General features: G+C 69.9%; 2 protein-coding genes across 13 annotated transcripts; both read left to right on the forward strand.

Moving 5' to 3' along the window:
- The first annotated feature begins 1,194 nt into the window (after positions 1-1,194).
- HR (HR lysine demethylase and nuclear receptor corepressor) lies at positions 1,195-14,485 on the forward strand. 10 transcript variants are annotated; one of them, XM_048287286.1, is made up of 21 exons: positions 1,195-1,265; positions 1,833-1,953; positions 2,908-3,030; positions 5,466-6,103; positions 7,184-8,044; positions 8,653-9,502; positions 10,141-10,315; positions 10,781-11,034; positions 11,110-11,259; positions 11,345-11,431; positions 11,512-11,630; positions 11,770-11,848; positions 12,000-12,166; positions 12,283-12,498; positions 12,583-12,757; positions 12,862-12,937; positions 13,277-13,375; positions 13,452-13,591; positions 13,656-13,823; positions 13,917-14,039; positions 14,115-14,485. In XM_048287286.1, the coding sequence occupies exons 5-21, from the start codon at positions 7,235-7,237 to the stop codon at positions 14,399-14,401; spliced, it is 3,975 nt and encodes a 1,324-aa protein (XP_048143243.1). In that variant the 5' UTR covers positions 1,195-1,265; positions 1,833-1,953; positions 2,908-3,030; positions 5,466-6,103; positions 7,184-7,234; the 3' UTR covers positions 14,402-14,485. The 10 variants fall into 10 exon arrangements, with proteins under 10 accessions (XP_048143243.1, XP_048143242.1, XP_048143249.1 ...); XM_048287285.1 differs by having other exon boundaries at positions 1,202-1,265; positions 1,528-1,953; XM_048287295.1 differs by lacking the exon at positions 1,195-1,265 and adding an exon at positions 13,060-13,190 and having other exon boundaries at positions 1,455-1,953; positions 14,115-14,360.
- Positions 14,486-14,862: 377 nt separating this feature from the next.
- NUDT18 (nudix hydrolase 18) lies at positions 14,863-18,773 on the forward strand. Of its 3 annotated transcripts, none has more exons than XM_048287314.1 (4): positions 14,863-15,023; positions 16,795-16,972; positions 17,426-17,661; positions 18,068-18,773. In XM_048287314.1, the coding sequence occupies exons 1-4, from the start codon at positions 14,945-14,947 to the stop codon at positions 18,655-18,657; spliced, it is 1,083 nt and encodes a 360-aa protein (XP_048143271.1). In that variant the 5' UTR covers positions 14,863-14,944; the 3' UTR covers positions 18,658-18,773. The 3 variants fall into 3 exon arrangements, with proteins under 3 accessions (XP_048143271.1, XP_048143272.1, XP_048143270.1); XM_048287315.1 differs by having other exon boundaries at positions 17,429-17,661; XM_048287313.1 differs by lacking the exon at positions 14,863-15,023 and having other exon boundaries at positions 15,797-16,972; positions 17,448-17,661.
- Positions 18,774-18,898: the final 125 nt, after the last annotated feature.

Raw genomic sequence — 18,898 nt, forward strand, 5'->3', positions numbered from 1 at the left:
TCGGGGGGGCTCAGGGGCTGTGGCAGTCAGTGATTCCCAGCGGGTTCAGGGAGGGGATTCTCCCCTCTGCTCCGCTCAAGTGAGACCCCACCTGCAGCTCGGGGGTCCCCAATATCAGAAGGACGTGGAGCTGCTGGAGCGAGTCCAGAGGAGGCCACGGAGCTGCTCCCAGGGCTGGACCCCTCTGGAGCCAGGCTGGGAGAGCTGGGGGTGCTCACCTGGGCAAGAGAAGGCTCCAGGGAGAGCTCAAAGCCCCTTGCAGGGCCTAAAGGGGCTCCAGGAGAGCTGCAGAGGGACTGGGGACAAGGCCTGGAGTGCCAGGGCACGGGGGATGGCTGCCTGCCTGCATCCTTGCGAGCTGGCAGGGGACCGAGTGACGCAGGGCTGTTCCCTCTCACAGCTGACAGGGACACGGCTGGCGCTGTGATGCCAGCGCCGGGCCCCTGGTGCCCCCGGGCCAGGCACTGCCCGTTCCCGGAGGGCAGCAGCCACAGGATGCGGTGCCCGGGGGTGCCATGGCCGGGCACCGCGGGGTCTCACCCCGGCCGTGCTCCCTGCCCGGGCAGTGCAGGGTCAGGGAAATTGGGTTCATGACTCCTGAACGGGATTTACCTCTCCGGGGAGCTGCTGGGTGCTTGGGGTGCCACCCCCAGAGTCCCCCTGCACCCCTCCAGCGTCCTCCTCACCCCCCTCCCCCCGTGCTGCTGCCGGGGCTGAGAGCAGCCTGAGCCCACCAAAACTCACCCTGGTGACACCGAGTGCCCCATCCACGCTCCTTCAGCCCCCTCCTTCTTCCCTGCCCCATTCCCAGCTCATTTTCCCCCGCTGCACCAACCCGGGGGGCAGCTGCCTTTGCGGTGGGATGCTCTGGCCATCCCTGGGCTGCCCTTATCACTCTTTAACCAGCTGTTTGGGGGTGCCAGGTGGGCGTCTGACCCCCCTGATGGCCACGGGGCTCCCCCCACGGCTGTCCCCTGCCGGTGGCCGCTGCCTGAGTCAGCTGTTCCGGGCGGGAGCCATGTGAGGCCGCGCACACATGGCTCCCCGCGCGGCACCGCGCTGTATTTTTAGCAGACGGTATCAAAAGCATAATTATGTCTGTTGTTTAAACGCAGCCTCTTTTCTGGCAGCCCCGGGAGCTCTCAGCTGCCTCCCGCCGCAGAGGGCAGGGAGGGCGGGATGAGGAGCCGCGGGCGGGGGGCTCGGGCGGGCGGGGGATGAGACTCCCCCCCCTTCCCCACTCCGTCCCCAGCGCTGCCGTGCAGGTAAGACCTTCCCTCCTGGTTCCGGGGGGGCTCCTCCTGCGCCCCCACACCGTGTCCTCAAGCGCGCACATGCCCCCAGGCTGCCGGTGAGCCGCTGGTGAGGATGAGGAGGAGGAGGAGGAGGAGGATGGCGAGGAAGAGGATGGCGGGTGGGAAGGGCGGTGGTGGCGGGAGGGGTCGGGAAAAGGGCGTCCGAGGTGACGGGAGTGTGGGAGGACACAGCTGAAGGAACGCTGCTGCATCCCCCCCCTCCTCCCCGCAGCCGCCTGTCCCCCCGGGGACCCGTCTGTCCCCAGCCAGCCCGCGCTGGCACCGAGGAAGGTTCCGGCTCCGTGTCCCTGCCGTGACACCACGGGCGTTGGGCTGAGGATTTTGGGGAGCACAATCCCCGAGCTCGTGGGGAGCTGGGCACCGTCTTCAGGGCGCGCTGGGGATCCCCTTCTGGGGACCGCACAGCATCTCCGGCCACCAAGGGAAACTGAGGCAGGACATCTCCGGGCGCTAAGGGAAACTGAGGCAGCGGGCAGTGGCTGCCCATCGCTCCTGACTCCCCTGTCCTCGCACCAGGATCCGGGTCACCGCATCACCTGCCCGTCACCATGGCTCCCCGGCGGCGGGGCACCCCGGGAGCGCGGCGGGGGCACCGGAGGAGCCCGGGCTGAGGGCAGGAGCCCCCGGCTGCTGCCAGGTAGGTGCTGCCAGGAGCGCGGGCAGCTGCCAGCCCTGCCTGTGCGGCACGCAGGTGGCAGCGGGCTGCCCGTGTCCCTGGCTGCCGTCCTAAGCCCTTGGCCCCGGGGTGAGCTTTTAATTACATCAAGGTATTTGAAGCTGGTTCCTGGCGCTGGGTAAACAGGAGTCCCGGGCACGTGGAGAGGGGGGGCCAGGGGGGTGGCACAGGACGGGCACCGTGCCCCCGCACCGGGGCTTGCCGGGACGGCTCGTCCTCCCCCGGGGCGGGAGGGAGGGATGCGGGCACGGCAGCATCCGGCAGCATCCCTCACCTCCGGGTCCTCCTGCGTGCCCCCCGGCATCCCCCCGCCGCGCGCGGGGCATGGGGGGCACCGCCAAAGGTGCGTTGGCTGCGACATCCCGCGGTCCCCTCTGGCGGGGACGAGCCGCTCCCGCTCCTCGCTCCGTCCATCCCGAGCTTCGCCTTGAGGGCGTGCAGCGCCCGGGGAAGGGGCGACCTGCGCTGGGGAGGGCGAGTTGGGGGTGTCAGCGAGTAGCCCCAGCCCGGGGGGAGCGGCTCCTCTGTCCCCGGCAGCGAAGCGAGCGGGATTAGCGATGCTTACTCACCTCCCCGGGGAAAAGCGGGAGATTAGGGTCGGGAGAAGTGTCCGACCCTGCGGCGGCGGCGGGGCCAGACGGGGCCGGTGAGGCTGTCCGGGACCGGCACCGGCAGCGGAGAGGTTGCCCAGGCCCCGCCGTACGGGCAGCCAGGGCTGGAGGGGAGCGCAGGCTGCCAGAGCAGTTGGGCTGTGGCCCTAATTCCCAGAAAGCTGCTCGTGTGGGAGTGAGTGTCCTCCCGTGCCCTCCGCTCCGCCGCAGCCTCCAGACTCCTGAAGGTTTGACGTGGGGTTTTTTTCCTTTTTTTTCCTTTTTTTTTTTTTTTTTTTTTTTTGGTTGTTGTTTTTTATTTAAGCGCCGGGTGCAGATTAACAAAAGCTCTCGCGGCCATCGCGCCCGGTGCTGGGCACGGGGGGGATCGGGGCTGCTTCCTCTGCCTGCGCCCTCAGCTTCCTCACCTGCGCCGTGGTGGAGGCAGGTAGGTGCGTGCCGGGCTCCGTGCCGGGGCTGGGAGGAGGAGGAAGGAGGAGGAGGAGGAAGAGGAAGGGCTGAGGTTCTGTGTAAGCACAGTGGACTCCGGGCAAGCTGAAGCAGGGATCCATTTTGCATGAGGAAAATGCTGGATTTTGTGTTCTTCCCCAGGCTTGTGGGTTTGGGGGTGCAGAGCCCGCTCCTGGAGGGGCTGGCGGTGCCCTGATCCAAGCAGGTGCTGTGGGCACCGGGACGGGGCTGGCAGGATCCAGGGCTGCTGGAACATCCAGCAGAGAGGGTCAGCTGGGATACCAGGACCCCCATCCGTCCCTTTCGCCGGAGCTGGATCGTCCTGGGAGTCCCCTGTCCCGCACGCGTCCCCCACAATCCCAGGGGACACCGTGGGGACAGTGTCCCTCCGCCCCACGTCCTCACAGCGTCCCCCCCGTGCTCTGGCATGGAGCAGGGCAGGGATGCCAAGGGTTCTAATTCGGGTGTTTCCGGCCTCCCGCGGCGGCGCTCTGGCCAGCGCTTGGCTCGTGGGTGTTGCCGTCCCTCTGCTCGCCCTCCTGTTTGGGGGAAAAAACAGGGATTTGGGAGCTCTGTGCCCAAGGCAGAACCCCCCTCGGGGGTTATCTCCCGGCTGGCAGAACTCAAGCTCAGCCTGGAACCCCCCGGATCACCCTGGGAAGCCTCCGTGGGTCGCGCTGGGACAGACAGGGCGTGTTGGGACCCCGGTCAGAGGTTGGGGTGGTGGGAGCAGGCACGGATCCCGCTCCTGGGATCGGGGGGCGGTGGCTGAGCCCCAACAGAGAGTCCCAGAGTGTGGCTACCCCGTGGGGGCTGTGCTGGCCCTGGGAAGGTTTCACCAAGGCCTCAGGCTCCCTGGCACGCCGAGGGCAGCGTGGCGTGGGGAGGGGACAGTGCCCAGGGATGCTGCCCCGGTGCATGGTGGGAAATTCCCTGTTGTTCCTCCATCATCTCCTTGCCCCAGCAACGGCTGCCACGGACCCTTCTTGGGGCTTCCCACTTTCAGCTTGGCGTGTCCACCCCTGTCCCCACCTGTCCCCTCCCTCGCCACATTCCCGTCATCCCCGGGCACCCCCAGAGCCACCCGGCCACACCAGGACGCTGCAGACCCTCCCCTGGGATCCCTCCCGGCTGCCACCTCCGTCCCAGCCCTTCCGGATCCATCATTCCTGAGGAACGGAGGGAGGGGAAAGGGAAGAGTTTGTCTTTCAGCACCTTCTCATCGCAGGCAGGCGCGGGCTCTCCCTCGCCCCGAGCCCTGTCTGGGTCCCCTCCCTGTTCCCTGGCACCCACTGGGTGCAGCGAGCAGCACCCCGGCGCCGCGGCCCCCCAAACCCTCCCCCCCTGGGCGAGCAGGGCTCGGGGGGGGTCCCGCTGTGGCTTGACCCACGCTGGCGGTGGGATGGGACCACCTGGCACGGCCGAGTGACCCCGGTGGCACGCGGTGCCCCGAGCCGTGCCCAGCAAGGGTTAAGCCCGGCGCCCGGCTCCCAGCGGGACCAGACCGCAAGGAAGCTGCTGAGCTGGAGGCAGCCCGTGGTCGGCTCTTCGTGGCGCTGCTGGGCTCCCGCGGGCCCTGGCCTGCCCTCACCCCTTCTCCCGTGCCCCCAGCCTGCCCGGCCCCCGCTGCCGAGCCGTGCCGAGCCGTGCCGGGCCAGCCGCGCCGAGGGATGCGGTTTATGTAAGGCGGGCACGTCCCGGGGACACACGCAGGTTACATAAACCCGCACGGCACTGCTGGCATCAGCACCACCTCCCCGGGAGCCCAGGAATGGGGTGTCCACCTGGGAGACCCCCCTGGATCTGCTCCTCCCTCTCCAGGGCTTGTCGGCAGGAGCGGGTGGTGGGTGCTGGTGGGTCTGGGGTCGGGGTGTCCTGGTGCTGGGGGTCCTGCGGCTTGGGGACGGTGTGGGGAGCACCCAAAAGGTCCCGGCTTTTGCCTGGTGGGCTGCAGGGCACGGCTGGGATGGGTGTGATCCTGGTGGGCACGGCTGGCATGGGTGTGATCCTGGTGGGCTGCAGGGCACAGGTGAGTGGCCCCAGGCACTCCCTCCTCATCCCCGGTCAGGGTGGCACCATCAGGATGCTGTCTCAGCATCCCTGTGCCCCACAAGGTCCCTCTGCACCCCTTGGAGCACATCCTGCTCTTCCCACCCGGCTGCTGCGGGGTGTGCAGGGAGGTAGAGGAGCTCTGCCTTCATCCCAGGCAGCTGGAGGAGGGATGGACACGGCTCTGGACCGTGGCTTGAGGCCAGATCCGTAACCTTTGGCAAAAGCCGAAGGGGTTTGGGGTCCTGGGGGCTCACATCCCATAGGATGGCCACCACACGCTCCATGCCGGACACTCCCCCACCAGCTCCCCAGCACCAGGACAGGGACTTTTGGCCCATCCCGGTGTTTCTCCCATTCCAGTTTCTCCCGGAGCGGGCGGCTGGAGCCTTTCATTGGTGACGGGGCGGCATTGGCGAACAAAGGGCGCTTTCTTCACCCGCACGGGGCAGAGCACACCTGCCCGCTTTGGCACCGCCGCCGGTGCCCCCGGGGCTGGGCGGCACCGCCGGCACCGCGCCGATTCCCGGTTCCCGGGCGTCAGCAGCCCCAGCATCCCTCCCGCCCGCCCAGTCGCTGCCGGAGCCGGCGGAGGCTGCACGCTCGTGGGGAGCAGAGCCGCCGCCACCGCCGCCAGCGCCTCAGGATGCTCAAGGTTGCCTAGAGCCGGGGGAAGGTCCCGCTCGTGCTGCCGCTGCTCCCTGGGTACCCCTGTCCCTGAATCCCAGCTCGCCGGGACCCCCAGCTCGTAGGACGATAGGCAGGAGGAGCACGGAGCTTCCCAAGCCAATGGATCAAAAACTCCAGCTCCAGCAGGCGGAGAAGAACATCCCCAGGGCCGCCCGGGCGGCTTTCTGCCTCCTCCAGATCCCGGAGCCGGACCCCTTCAGCCTGTGGGTTTAGGTGCTCCCGCCCGCCCGGCTTCGCCTCTCCGGGACCCGGTGTCACCGGCAGAGACCCCCGCTCGTCCTCGGCACTGGGGTCCCTGATGGACCCTCCAGGTAGCTGTGGGGCAGTGGGGATGTTCGCCGAGCAGCGGGAGCGGCTTCGTGTGCTCCGGATGGGATGAAGGACAGGGGACAATGTCACCCTGGGGCAGCTGGGGGGATGGCAGGTGGTGGGGCAGCTTCGGGGCACTGGTGAGCTGTGCTGGGAGAACTTCCTGAAATGGGGCTGGATGGGTCCTGCGCCCTGGAGGGACTGGCTGGGTGTCCCCAGGGTGTCCCTGTGCCCCACGGTGCCCCGGCTCGGACAGGGTGGTCCGGGATGCTTCCCGAGCAGCGTGGGAATGGGGGTTTTGCCCTCTCTGGGAAGAGGATGTGACGGGAACAGGCGGCTCTGGGACACACGCTGCTGTCCCCACCCTGCTCCTGTCCCCATCCCGGCCATCGGGGCGGCTCTGTCCCACCCCGCAGCAGGGCTGGGAGCTGGCTGACCTCGGGTCTGTCCCCCTCGGCTGCTCCAGCTGCCGGACAGGGAGGACTGGGGGACACGGGGAAGGGATGCGACCGCCGCCGCTGCAAGGTCTGGCTCCGCATCCCGCGTCTGCGTGTGGCCCGGGTCCCGGAGGAGGGTTAATCCTGCAAATCTCCCCAGGCATTTCTCCCAGGAGGGGCCCCTGGGAGCGGGGAGCTCCCCCCTCGCTGGGAGCCCTCCTGGGAAGCGCAGCCCAGCCCTGGCCGGAGGCAAATACCTGCGCGGGGCACGGCCTCCCCACGCTGGGTGCCAGCGGCCGGGCGCGGGGCCAGGCTGGGTGCGGAGGGACTGGTGGGTGCGAGGTGCGTCCCGGCCGCCAGCCCCGCCGGGATGGGCGCAAGAGGGACGGGATGGGACGGGGACACACGCCCCAGACACGTGCCCGCCCGCATCGTGCATCCCGACGGATGCCGCGGGGCACGGGAGCCCGAGATCCCCTCGCCACGCCGGGGAGCCTCCCATCAAACACGGGAGGATGGAGCTGGGGGGTTAAAGGCAGCCCCCCTGCAGCACCCCCAAGCATCCCCGTGCCTCAGTTTCCCAGCAGCGCTGCCCGGGCAGGGGGCGGTGCTGTTCCCCGCTGATGCCCCTCTCCCTGCCCGCAGGATCCGGCCTGCCCGGGACGGCGCTGAGCACCACATGAGTGTCGGAGCAGCATGGCCAGCGACGCGAGGATGGGGGAGACCCCGCCGCGGTGGAGAAGAGCCCCGGAGGCAGCGCAGGACTCCCGGGGGATGGAGAGCAGCGGGATGGTTTTATCCCGAAGCGCCGCTGCCGAGTTGGGACTCCCGGGCTACCCGGAGCCCGGCAAGCTGAGCTACGGGGTGGAGAAAGGATGTCCCTGGAGCGGCTCCGAGGGATGTTTGGGACCCGTCCGGGAGCTCGCCGGTGGCCGGCTGGGCTGCCCCTACCCACCGGCTCCGCCGTGCCTGCGGGACGCCCTGTGCCGCCCCAAGGACGGAGCTGAGCTGCCCCCGCTGCTGTCCCCCCGGAACGGGCAGCCCAAGGCGGGCTGGGGGGAGCCCTGCAAGGAGCGCCCGGGGCCGCGGTGGGCGGAGGCCGTGCTGGCCCCGCTGGCCCTCTACAGCCACGCGTACCACCGCTACCCTCTGCCCGTGCCGGGGCTGGACACGCAGCACCCCGGCACCGCCGGCAAGCCCCGCACCGCGGCGGGGGACACGGCCGGAGACCCCCCGGCTTTCCGCCACTGCCCCTTCCTCGTGGAGGCCAAGCACAGCCCCTTCCTCCTGTCCTCGCTGCTGCCCGCCGGACCCCCGGCTGACCCCCCGTTCGGCGGCGCGGGGCCGGAGGGGCCGGGGGCGATGGGTGACGGGCGGTTCGCCGGCGTGGACTGGCGGCTGGGCTCCTACGCGCCCGCCTGGGGACAGCCCCTCTACCTGGGGGTCCCGCCGAGGTGCAAGGCGGCTCTGACCCCCTTCGACGACTGCTCCAGCTCAGGGAATAAGGTAGGACACCCCGGAGAGGCTCCGGAGCGCGGATACTCGGGGGTTCCCGGTGCTCCCCGGAGGTGCCAGCGGCTCCAGCCTCACCTGAACCCGGCTGGGAGCGGCGGCTTGCGAAAGGCGATGCTGGCACCGCACCCAGGGCAGGGCCGGGCAGCGTCCCCGAGGGGGACACAGCCCCCTTGTTCCCCCCTGCAGCTCGGCAGGGGGGTCCCAGCCCCCCGAGCGCCGGGGGAACGCGCCGGGTGACGCTGTGCTCCGCGGTGTCCCTGCGGGTGATGCCACCCCCGGGCTGAGTCACGGCGGCGGCAGCCGCGGCACGGGGGCGGCGGGAGGCAGCGCTGCCAGCCCTGGGCGCGCCCGTCGCACCCCGTGCCGCTGCGGCTCCCCATTCCTTTCCCACGCTGGCAGCGGGGGACACGGGCACCCCAGAACCCCGGCACCGGGCACTGGGAAGCACCGGGCGGCTGCCCAGCCTGAAGGGGGGGCGGTGGGGAAACTGAGGCAGGGGAACGGGATGCTCCCCATCATCCCCTCGCAGGGATGCGGGTGACAGAAGCGGGACGAGGACCCACTCCTGGGGTGACACCAGCCCCTCTGCTCCCTTCCAGGAGTTTTACCCGAAGAAAGAACCCGGCTTCCACCCCTCGACCAAGAACCACGCGGCATCGCAGCTGCTCGGCAGGAGCCAGGCAGGGCAGGACAGAGACGGGGAAGGGGAGCCGGCGGTGCCGGAGCTGCCGGGAGCCCCGTGGAGGGATGGCCGGGCGGGGGGCAGCTCGGCGGTGCCCGCTCCCCACCCCCGCACGCCTCCCCCCAGCGCCAGCCACCCCCTCTTCCTCCTGCGGCCCGGCGCGGGGGGCTGCGGGGTGCCCTGGGTGGGCGCACGGCCGCACAGCGCCGATTTCTCCACGGACACGGGGCCGGACCGGCCCTCGGAGCCCAAAGATGAGCGCCTGGGCTACCAAAGCGCCCAGCCCGGCTCGCCTCCGGCATGCGGGGAGCCAAATCCCTCGCCTCTGCTGGCGGACCGGCACTACCCAGCGGCTCTTGCCAAGCCGGAGCCCACCCCGGCCTGTCTGTGCCCCACCCCGGGCTGCGATGGGTGCCCGGGGGTGGGCTGCGGGGTGTCCAACCCCTTCGAGCCCACCCTGGGCATGCCCGGGGGGCGTTTTCCGTGCCCCCCCAGCAACCACACCAAGCTGAAGAAGACGTGGCTGACGCGGCACTCAGAGCAGTCGCTGCCCCGCTCCAAAACTTCCCGGCGGGATGGGGGTCCCGAGCCCCCCGCGGAGGGCAAGCGCTCGGCCAAACGCCCCCACGGCACCGCCGACGGTCCCCGAACCACCGGCGAGGGCGCCGGGGCGGCCAAGAGGGGCACCAAGGCCAGCGTGTGCCCGGGTGATGGCACGGAGGGCGCGGGGGACCCCGAGGAGAGGAGGATGGAGCTGGGAGACGGAGGTGAGGATGCACAGGGTGCACAGCGGGGCCGCGGAGAGGGCGGGGGCAGCACCCAATCCCAAGGGAACTTCGCATCCCGGTTCCCGGCGCCCACAACACGAGCTGGGAACACGTGTGGGCTGCGGAACCTGCTGTGCTGGGGTTTTTCCCGGCATGACTGGGTCTGGCAGCGATTCCCAGGGTGGGCACGGATCGAAATGTCCCTTTGGGGCGGCGTGGCACCCTCGGGTGGATGCCCAGGGGGTGGGAAGGCACCTTTGGGGCGGCGTGGCACCCTCGGGTAGGATTCCCGGGGATTGGCAGTGCTGTGGCTGGGTCAGTGACTCCTCGGGGAGGCGTTGGCATCTCAGCCCTGACCTGTGCGGAGCTCCAGCTCTACTTTCCAGCCCTACTTTCTGGCCCAGTTTCCAGCCCCCGCCGCAGCGTGCCAGTCATGGAATCCCAGAATCCCGGAATGGTTTGGGTTGGAAGGGACCTTCAAGCCCATCCAGTCCCAACCCCTTGGCACGGGCAGGGACACCTTCCACCATCCCAGCTTGCTCCAAGCCCCATCCAGCCTGGCTTTGGACGCTTCCACTCCCTCCCAGCTGGTGTGGATGGGGTTCCACAGTGTCCCCAAGCACTTCCCGTGTCCCCAGAGCCGCCGAGCCGCGCCGGGGAGCCGTGGTGCTTGCAGAGCCTGCCCTGCACCGCGCTGCCCCACAGCATCCCCCGCTGCTGTGCCTGTGCCCCCCGCGCCGGGGGGGACCCCGAGGGCGAGGAGGACGAGGAAGAGCCCCCCGAGAGCACCTGCAGGCTGATGCACTTCCGCAGGTGAGCTGACGGGGTGGGGGGGTCCAGCAGGAGGTCCCAGGGGGCAATGGAGCACCCCCTTCTTTGGAATACCCCTTTCTGTCACCCCACTTTGGAATGTCCCCTCCTGTCACCCCATTTCCGAGTGTTTCCTTCCTGTCACCCCACTCCTGAGCATCTCCTCTTTAGGACATCCCCTCCCTTCACCCCAGTTTGGAGCATCCCCTCCTGTCACCCCTCTTTGGGACATCTTCTCCATCACCCCACTTCAGAACACCCTCTCCCGTCACCCTACTTTGGAGCGTGCCCTCCCTTCACCCCGCTTTAGGGGATCTCCTTTCACCCCACTTTTGCCCATCCTTTCCTTGTCCTGCCACCTTCTAGCACCCCACCACCCCAATTTTTCACCTCTTGTCTCATCACCCCATTTTGAGCACCCTCCCATCCCCCCAACTCTGAGCACCCTCCTGTCTGCTCTCCCCGCAGGTTCGCCCTGGGGGACAACGGGGAGCTGAGCGTCGATGGCCTCTGCACCCTGGGGGAGGCCGAGGGGGAGCTGCTGGAAGCAGCCGGCCCCGAGCTGGGGGGCAGGAATGTGGGGAGCAGGAATGTGGGGAGCAGGAATGTGGGGAGCAGCCTCTGCCTGGCCAAGTACCTGCTGGGGGTCCTGGGGGACCCCTTCTGCGACGCCGTCCGCAGGGACAGGGACACGTGGCCGGGAGCCCCCGGTGGGCTCGAGGGTAAGCAAGGACCAGGGTGGGGGTGGCATTGGGGTCACTGGGGACACGAGGAGGCTGAGGCTGTGTTTCTCGCAGGGGTGACGGGCTGGCGGCGGGGGGAAGGAGCCCCCCAGCTCTGTGATGCCTGCCAGCGTGGCTTCTTCAACTCCCACTGGAGCTGCGCCAGATGTGGCTTCCAGCTGTGCCCCGACTGCCACCGCAGCAGGAGGGAGGACAATGGCCCTGGTATGGGGATGGGGAGAGGTGGAAAAGGGGGGTGTCAGCCTTTGGGGGGATCAGTGGGGACAAACGCACCCTCTCTCTGACATAGAGGGTCCGGCACAGCCACCTGAGTGCATCCCCGGGCGGGACCACCACGTGTCATCCCTGGTCCCCACACAGTTCGTCCCCACCTGCGGTGAGTGTGTCCCCCAGCCCCAGAACCACCCTCTACCCACTGCTGGGGGGACTGACAACCCTGTCCCCATCCGTCCCCAGTCCTGACCCGGCTCTGGAAGCTCCTGCACGAGGTCAGGGTCAAGTTTGGCATCGAGTCCCACTGTCCCTGCGGGGAGGGGGCTGCGGAGCAGAGCCTGGCAGAGTCCCCGGGCAGGCAGGTACGGGGGGGGGGGGGGGGGGGAGCTGTGGATGGGGGGAAAAGGGGGCGCAGGTGGACCCCAACCCCTGCACAGGGCGTGTCTGGGGGGTGGGGATGTGGCTCCCACCTGGATCCCCACCTGGTCCGGGGTGTTTCAGGAGCCGCCGGGTGCCGCGGTGCCCACCCTGCCACCCCGCAGCCACGGCCCAGCCGACCCCGCCCGGCCCATCAAGGAAGGTAGGGCCGGCTGCGACCCCCCCGCCGCGGGCACGGCCCCGCTCCGGGGGGGTCAGGGATGCCGCACCCCCCTCCCCTTTTGGGGTGCTGGGTGAGGAGTGACACGCGGAGGGCGGCGTGGGCAACCGTGACCTTGCTCTCCCCCGAGCAGAGACCCCCGAGGGGGGGCCGCCGTCCCCGGGGCAGCCCCCGGCGCGGGGTGGGGCCGTGCAGACCACCACCCTCTGCGACCTCCTGGCCTCCACCGCCGTGAAGCTGTGCCTGGGCCAGGACGGGGTGCGCATGGCCTTCGCCCCCGTGGCGCCCGCCCTGCCCAGCGTGAGTCCCGCGGCCATCTGGTCACCCCGTCCCCTGCTGCCCACCCCCCTTTGGTGGGGGCTGGGGAGGGGTCAGCGTGGCCTGAGGGGCTCCCCAATTGCGTCCCCCCTCCTCAGGATAATCGCCTGACCAGCATCCTGGACAGCATCATCGCCCGCGTGGTGGAGAGGAAGATCCAGGAGAGGCAGGTGGGGGGCGAGCTGAGCCCCTCCAGCCCCCCGGACCCCCCCGCGTCCCACTGCATCCTGGCCCCCAGTGGGCTGCTCTGGCTGCACGACCCCGGCCACGCCAGCAACTACAAACTGTTCCAGGAGCACTGGCGGCAGGGCCAGGTGAGCGCCCCATCCCTGGGGTGTGGGGTGCCAGCCGGGACTCCCCCAGCCAGCGACCCCACCGATCCCCGGCTGCCCCGGCAGCCTGTGCTGGTTTCAGGGCTGCAGAAGAGGTTGGAGGGGCGGCTGTGGGCGCCCGAATCCTTCCAGCCCTCGGGGGAGGAGGAGGAGGAGGTGGAGGCGGTGAACCTGCGGACAGCGGGGAGCCGAGTCCGGATGAGCAGCCGGGAGTTTTGGGGTGGCTTTGCCGCCAGCACAGGTGAGGGGACGAGGAGTCTGTGGGGTCCTCAGTGTGATTTTGGGGTGAGGTGTGAGGGGAGCCAGGCTGGGCATCCCTGATGTGACCTGTTCTCCCTCCCGCAGCATCCCGGGAGCAGGAACAGAGCAGTGGGAACCTGCTGAGGCTGGAGAGTGGCTTTGGGGACATGGAGCTGAGCCGGTAGGTGACGGCACAGGGTGGCGTCACCCCGATGTCCCCTCCCCACGCCAGCTGGGTGCCAGCACCAGGGCTGGGGCAGCGGGAGGTCCCGAGTGTCACCACCACCCCACCCTGTGCCACAGGGCCACCAACCTGCGGGCCAGCCTCCCCCTGCCCGAGTACTGCGGGGCCAGCGGCCGCCTCAACCTGGCCACCTACCTGCGGGGCCAGCGGGGCCGGCGCTGGCTGCGCCCGCGCGTCCGCGTGGCCTACGGTGAGTGCGGTACGGGGGCTTTGGGGGGCACCCGGGCTCCCCCCGCCCGCGCTGATGCCCGACGCTCACCCACCGCCCCAATCCAGGTGTGCGTCCGCAGGACCGGAACTTTGGGACCAAAAACCTGACGGTGGAAGCCGCCGACTCCATCAGCGTCCTGGCCCACGCAGCGCCGGCAGCGCGGGGTACGGGGGGAGCCCGGGGGTCCCCCCCCGTCCCGACCCGCTGCCCAGACCCCGTCTGACCTCTCTGTGCCCGCAGAGGTGCTGCTGCCAGGGGACGTGGGACACCAGGACGCGCAGCTGCGGGAGCGGCTCAGGGACAGCGGTGGCCGGCCCGGGGCCCTGTGGCACATCTTCCGTGCCGAGGATGCCGGGCGGATCCGGGATTTCCTGCGGAAGGTGGGTGCCACCACCCCCGGCCGCGCTCCAGCCCCCGGCTCCGCTCACCCCTGGCACCCCACAGGCATCCGAGGAGCCGGGGCGGGAGGGGACGGTCACGGCGGAGCCCCCGGGCCGCTACCTGGACCCCGGTCTGCGGCGGCGGCTGCGGGAGGAGTGCGGGGTGAGCGGCTGGAGCCTCCTCCAGTTCCAAGGGGACGCCGTGCTGGTCCCCGCCGGGGCTCCCCACCAGGTAGGCGGCTCTGAACCACTCCCCCGAGGGGCTGTGCCAACCCCCTGGGGAAACTGAGGCACGGCAAACCCTGATGCCACCGTCCCCGAGCAGGTGCAGAGCCTCACCGGCACCATCAGCGTGGAGCAGCAATTCCTGTCCCCGGAGAGCGCCGTCCGCCTCCGGGACCTCGGCATCGGGGGTCCCGCCGGGACCACGCGCCAGCTCCGCGCCCAGGTGGGTGCTCCGGGGCAATTCGGGGGTGCCGGGGTGGGGTGAGCGGTGCTGAGCCCCCTCTTTGCGCCCTTGCAGCTGGACGGGATGATCTTCGCCGCCGTGCGGGAGGCCCTGGGCGTTCTGCAGGGCTGCAAGTGAGGCCACGGCCCGACGGGAGGACGCTGGGAGCCTTGGTCACCGTCGTGGACACGGCCGGGACGCTGCGGGGAGCCGGGACCGGGCACCTCTTGCTCGGTGCTTTGCTCCGAGAGCTCCCGCGGGTGCTCGGGGCAGGAGGAATAAAGTGTCCAGAGCGTGCCGGGGCAGCTGGCACCACCAGCACCCACCGCGGTGTCTCCCTTCATCCCCCCTCCATCCCATAAGGGTCGGGCGTGCTCCGCTGGCACCACCAGCACCCACCGCGGTGTCTCCCTTCATCCCCCCTCCATCCCATAAGAGTCGGGGGTGCTCCGGTGTCCCGGGATGGGGTGAGGTGGCAGAGCCGGGGGCTGGCAGCGTGGCACGGTCCCGTCCGGCCCTTGGCAGCTGGCGGAGGGCACCGGTGGGATGAGTTTGCCCGGGCTCAGCCTCACACAGAGCTGGGAACAGCTGGATGGCGCTGCCCAGAGGCTGGGGGGCCCAGGGTACTGCTCCATCCTGGCTGATGCGGGAAAACGACTGAAACAGCACGCAGCAATTAATTAGCACGGGGCAATTAATTAACACCGGGCAATGGGCGCTGTGCAATGGGCACTGTGCCATTAACAAGAGGCGATGGGCACCATGCGATGACCACCGCGCGACGACCCCCATGGAACCAGCACCGACTAATTACCCCCGCCTAATTAACTACGCCACGCACTCCGCGCCACGCGGCCCCTTTAAGGCCAGGTCCCACCCAACATGACTGACAGCAGGACTAGCCAATGAGCAGCGAGCTGCGCCGCAGGGTGGCCAATGGGCGGCGAGCGGGGGGCGGGGCCGGCGCGGCGGAGCCCCGGCGCGGTGAGTGCGCGGCGCATGCGCGGGGCGGGGGGAGGCGGCGGGGTCCCGGAGCCCGCCCGGAGACCCCCGGGCCCCGCCCCGCTGCTGCTGCAGCCCCCCGAGCTTTGCTGCAGCCCCCCGAGCTTTACTGCAGCCCCCCGACCCTTTCTGCAGCCCCCCGAATCTTACTGCAGCCCCCCGACCTTTATTGCATCTCCCCGAGCCTTCTTGCAGCCCCGCGACCCTTATTTGCAGCTTTCTGACGCTTCTCGCAGCCCCCCCGCCCCTTACTGCAGCCCCCCATCCTTACCGCAGCCCCCCGACCCTTCTTGCACCCCCGCGAGCCTGACTGCATCCTCCTGATGCTAATTGCAGCTCCCCACCCCTTATTGCAGCCCCCCGACCCTTATTGCAGCCCCCCACCCCTTATTGCATCCCCCACCCCTTACCGCAGCCCCCCGACCCTTATTGCATCCCCCGAGCTTTGCTGCAGCCCCTCCAAGACCGTCCCACCATTGCAGCCCCCCCAAACCTTTATTGCAGCCCCCCACCCCCTCCCCGTGGTGCCCCCTGTAGCCCCCCCCCAAGCCCTTCCCTGACTGCAGCCCCCAGACCCTTATTGCAGCCCCCCAAGCCCTCCCTTCCTTGCACCCTGTAACCCCCCCAAACCCTCCCCTGTAGCCCCCCAAGCCCCCCCATCGCACCCTGCAGCCCAGCTCGCCCCCCTGCCCCCCGCTGCCCCCCGCCCTGTGCCCTCCAGACTGGGAGCAGCCCCTCCCCCCGAGCGCCCTGCAGCCCTGGGACCCCCAGTCCCCCCCCAGCTCCAGCTCCAGCCCCCCCGGCACCCCCCAGCCCAGCGAGCTCTTCTACCCCAGCCCGGGCATCCTTCAGTCCAGCAGGCCCTATCCCCCCAGTGCCCCCCAGTCCAGCCAGCCCGTCCCCACCAGTATCTTCCAGTCCAGCCAGCCCGTTCCGCCCAGTGCCCCCAGTCCGGCCACCCCTTTTCCTGCTACCTCTTCCAGTCCAGCCAGCCTTTTCCTCCCAGTATCCTCCAGTCCGGCCAACCTTTTCCCCCCAGTATCTTCCAGTCTGGTCAGCCTTTTCCCCCCAGTAACCACCAGTCCAGCTACCCCTTTCCCCCCAGTATCCTCCAGTCCGGCCAGCCTTTCCCCCCCAGTATCCTCCAGTCCAGCCAGCCCTTCGCGTCCTTCAGCTTCCCGTGCGTCCTGCAGTCCAGCCAGCCCTTCTCCTACCGCAGCCCCCCCGGCTCCCCAAATCCTGCCAGCTCTTCCCGGGCAGCCCCCTGTGCCCCCCCCAGTCCAGCCAGCCCTTCCCGTCCTGTGCCCCCCCATGCCTGCCCCAGTCCAGCCAGCCCCTGTCCTACCGCAGCCCCCCCCGGCTGCCCAAACCTAGCGAGCCCTTCCCCTTCCCCTTCCCCGCCTACTCCCCCCTGGGGGTCCCCCAGTCCAGCAGACCCTTCCCCTTCTGCACCCCTCATTGCATCGCCAAGGCCACCGAGCTCTTCCCTTGCTACGTCCCCCCCCAGCCCAGCAGACCCCTCCCCATTTACACCCCCCTGCACGTCCCCCAGTCCAGCAGACCCTTCCCCTCCTCCAGCACCCCTCACGCCCTCTCCCCGTGCACCCCACAATCGCCGGACCCCCTCCCTCACCACCCCCTGCAGCCCACCCGGCGCCGCGGCTCTTTGTCCCCTCGCCTGCACGTCTGGGGGGTCCCCTCCCCACCCCAAAACCCCGCCACGCCCTGAGCCGGCCCCGCTCCCCGTCCCCAGCTGCCGCGGGACCCCCGTCCCCATGGGGGACGCGCCGGTGCCGGAGCTGGAGGCGGTGCTGGATGGAGGCTCTTGGGACGTGGGGACAACTTTCGAGGGGTCCCCCGCGCCCCCCGGGCCCGTCCGCCTGGGCAGGAACGTTTGCTACGTGGTGCTGGCCGTGCTCTTCAACCAGGAGGTGAGGCAGCCCCCAGCCCCAGTACCCCCCGGTCCAGCCACGCCTTCCCCCCCAGTATCCTCGTGTCCAACCACCCCTTTCTCCCCAGTATTTTCCAGTCTAGTTACCTCTTTCCTCCTGGTGCCCCCCATTCCAGCCAGCCTTTCCCCCCAGTACCTCCCATTCCAGCCACTCCCTTCCCCCCAGTACCTCCCATTCCAGCCACCCCTTTCCCCCCATTCCAGCCACTCCTTTCCCCCCAGTACCCCCCATTCCAGCCAGCCTTTCCCCCCAGTATCCCCCATTCCAGCCAGCCTTTCCCCGCAGTACCCCCCATTCCAGCCACCCCTTTCCCCCCATTCCAGCCACCCCTTTTCTCCCAGTGCCCCCCAGTCCAGCCACCCCTTTCTCCCCATTCCAGCCACCCCTTTACCCCCAGTAGCCCCCCCATTCCAGCCACCCCTTTCCCCCCAGTAGCCCCAGTCCCACCCCGCAGGACGCGGTGCTGCTGGTGCAGGAGGCCAAGCCCGAGTGCCGGGGGCGGTGGTACCTGCCCGCGGGCCGGATGGAGCCCGGCGAGGGCATCGTGGCCGCGCTGCAGCGGGAGGTGAAGGAGGAGTCGGGGCTGGAGTGCGAGCCCCTCACGCTGCTGGCGCTGGAGGAGCGGGGCCCGGCCTGGATCCGCTTCGCCTTCCTGGCGCGGGCCACAGGTTTGTGCCCTTTGATGCTCCGAGGGGCACGGGGGGCTTGGTGGGGGTGTCCCCAGCTGGCCCCGTGATGGGTATCAGTGTCCCCTGCCAGCCCCACGATGGGAAGTGGCATCCCCTATAGATATCCCTGTCCCCTGCCAGCCCCGTGGTGGGTATCAGTGTCCCCACCCACCCCTGTGCCCAGACATCACTGATGTCCCCTGCAAACTCCATGATGGATTTTAGCATCTTTGTGCCAGGGCATCGCTGTCCCCTGCCACCACCCCCCCAAACCCCACACTGGGGTATCAGTGTCCCCTCTCAGCCCCCCCGCTCGGGGGTCTCAGTGCCCCCACCCGCCCCACAACCGGGCCCTTTCCCGCTGTCCTGCTGTCCCCGCCATGCCGGGCCACCCCTGTGCCCACAGGTGGGACCCTGAAGACCCTCGAGGAGGCCGACGCCGAGTCCCTCCAAGCCACCTGGTGGCCCGGGGACCCCCGCGCGCTGCCGCTGCGCTCGCTGGACATCCTGCCCGTGCTGGACCTGGCCGCCCGCTACCGCCGGAGCCCCCCGCACCCCCCGACGCTGCCGCGGGAGTTGCCCTGCTCGCCGCTCTGCCTGCGGCTCCTGCTGCCCTTCGCCAACACCGCCGGCGACCTGTGGGTGCTGCTGGCCACCGCTGGCACCCCACACCTGCCCGTGGTGGCCTGTGGCACGTCCCCCTCCGAGCTGCGCGCGGGGCTGCGCCCGCCCCTGCTGCGGCTGCTGCGGGACTGCCTGGCCTGGGACCCGCAGCCCGGAGCTCTGGGGCTGCTGGGGCTGCAGCACCGAGCTGGGGGGTCCGGGGGGGCCGATGGCATCTGCTTCAACGTGCTGCTGAGCATCCCCCCGGGGAGCCAGCGGGACGAGCCCCCCGAGCCCCGCGACCCCGCGCTGCGCTGGTGGCCCGTGCGGGAGGAGGGGCTGCGGGGCCGCATCCTGCAGAGGCTCCGAGCCGCGGTGCCCGTGCGGAGTTAGGGCCCGAAAAGGCTGGATTTGGGAACGGGAGACTGAGCGGGACACTCAGCCCGGGGTCCTGCTGGCCGTGGCGAAGGGGGAAGCCCCGGGATGTGCTGCCCGTGGATGGGGGGTGCTGCGGGGGTGGGTCGGGGTCTGGGGGTGCTGAGAGCAGAAATAGAATAAACCCGGCTGCTGCTGCTGCTGCTGCTGCTTCCATGGCCCTGGCTGCGGTTGGGGGAAATGGGGAGTGGGGTTTTGG

The sequence above is a fragment of the Corvus hawaiiensis genome, chromosome 27 (genome assembly GCF_020740725.1).
Source record: "Corvus hawaiiensis isolate bCorHaw1 chromosome 27, bCorHaw1.pri.cur, whole genome shotgun sequence".
Lineage (NCBI taxonomy): Eukaryota > Metazoa > Chordata > Aves > Passeriformes > Corvidae > Corvus > Corvus hawaiiensis.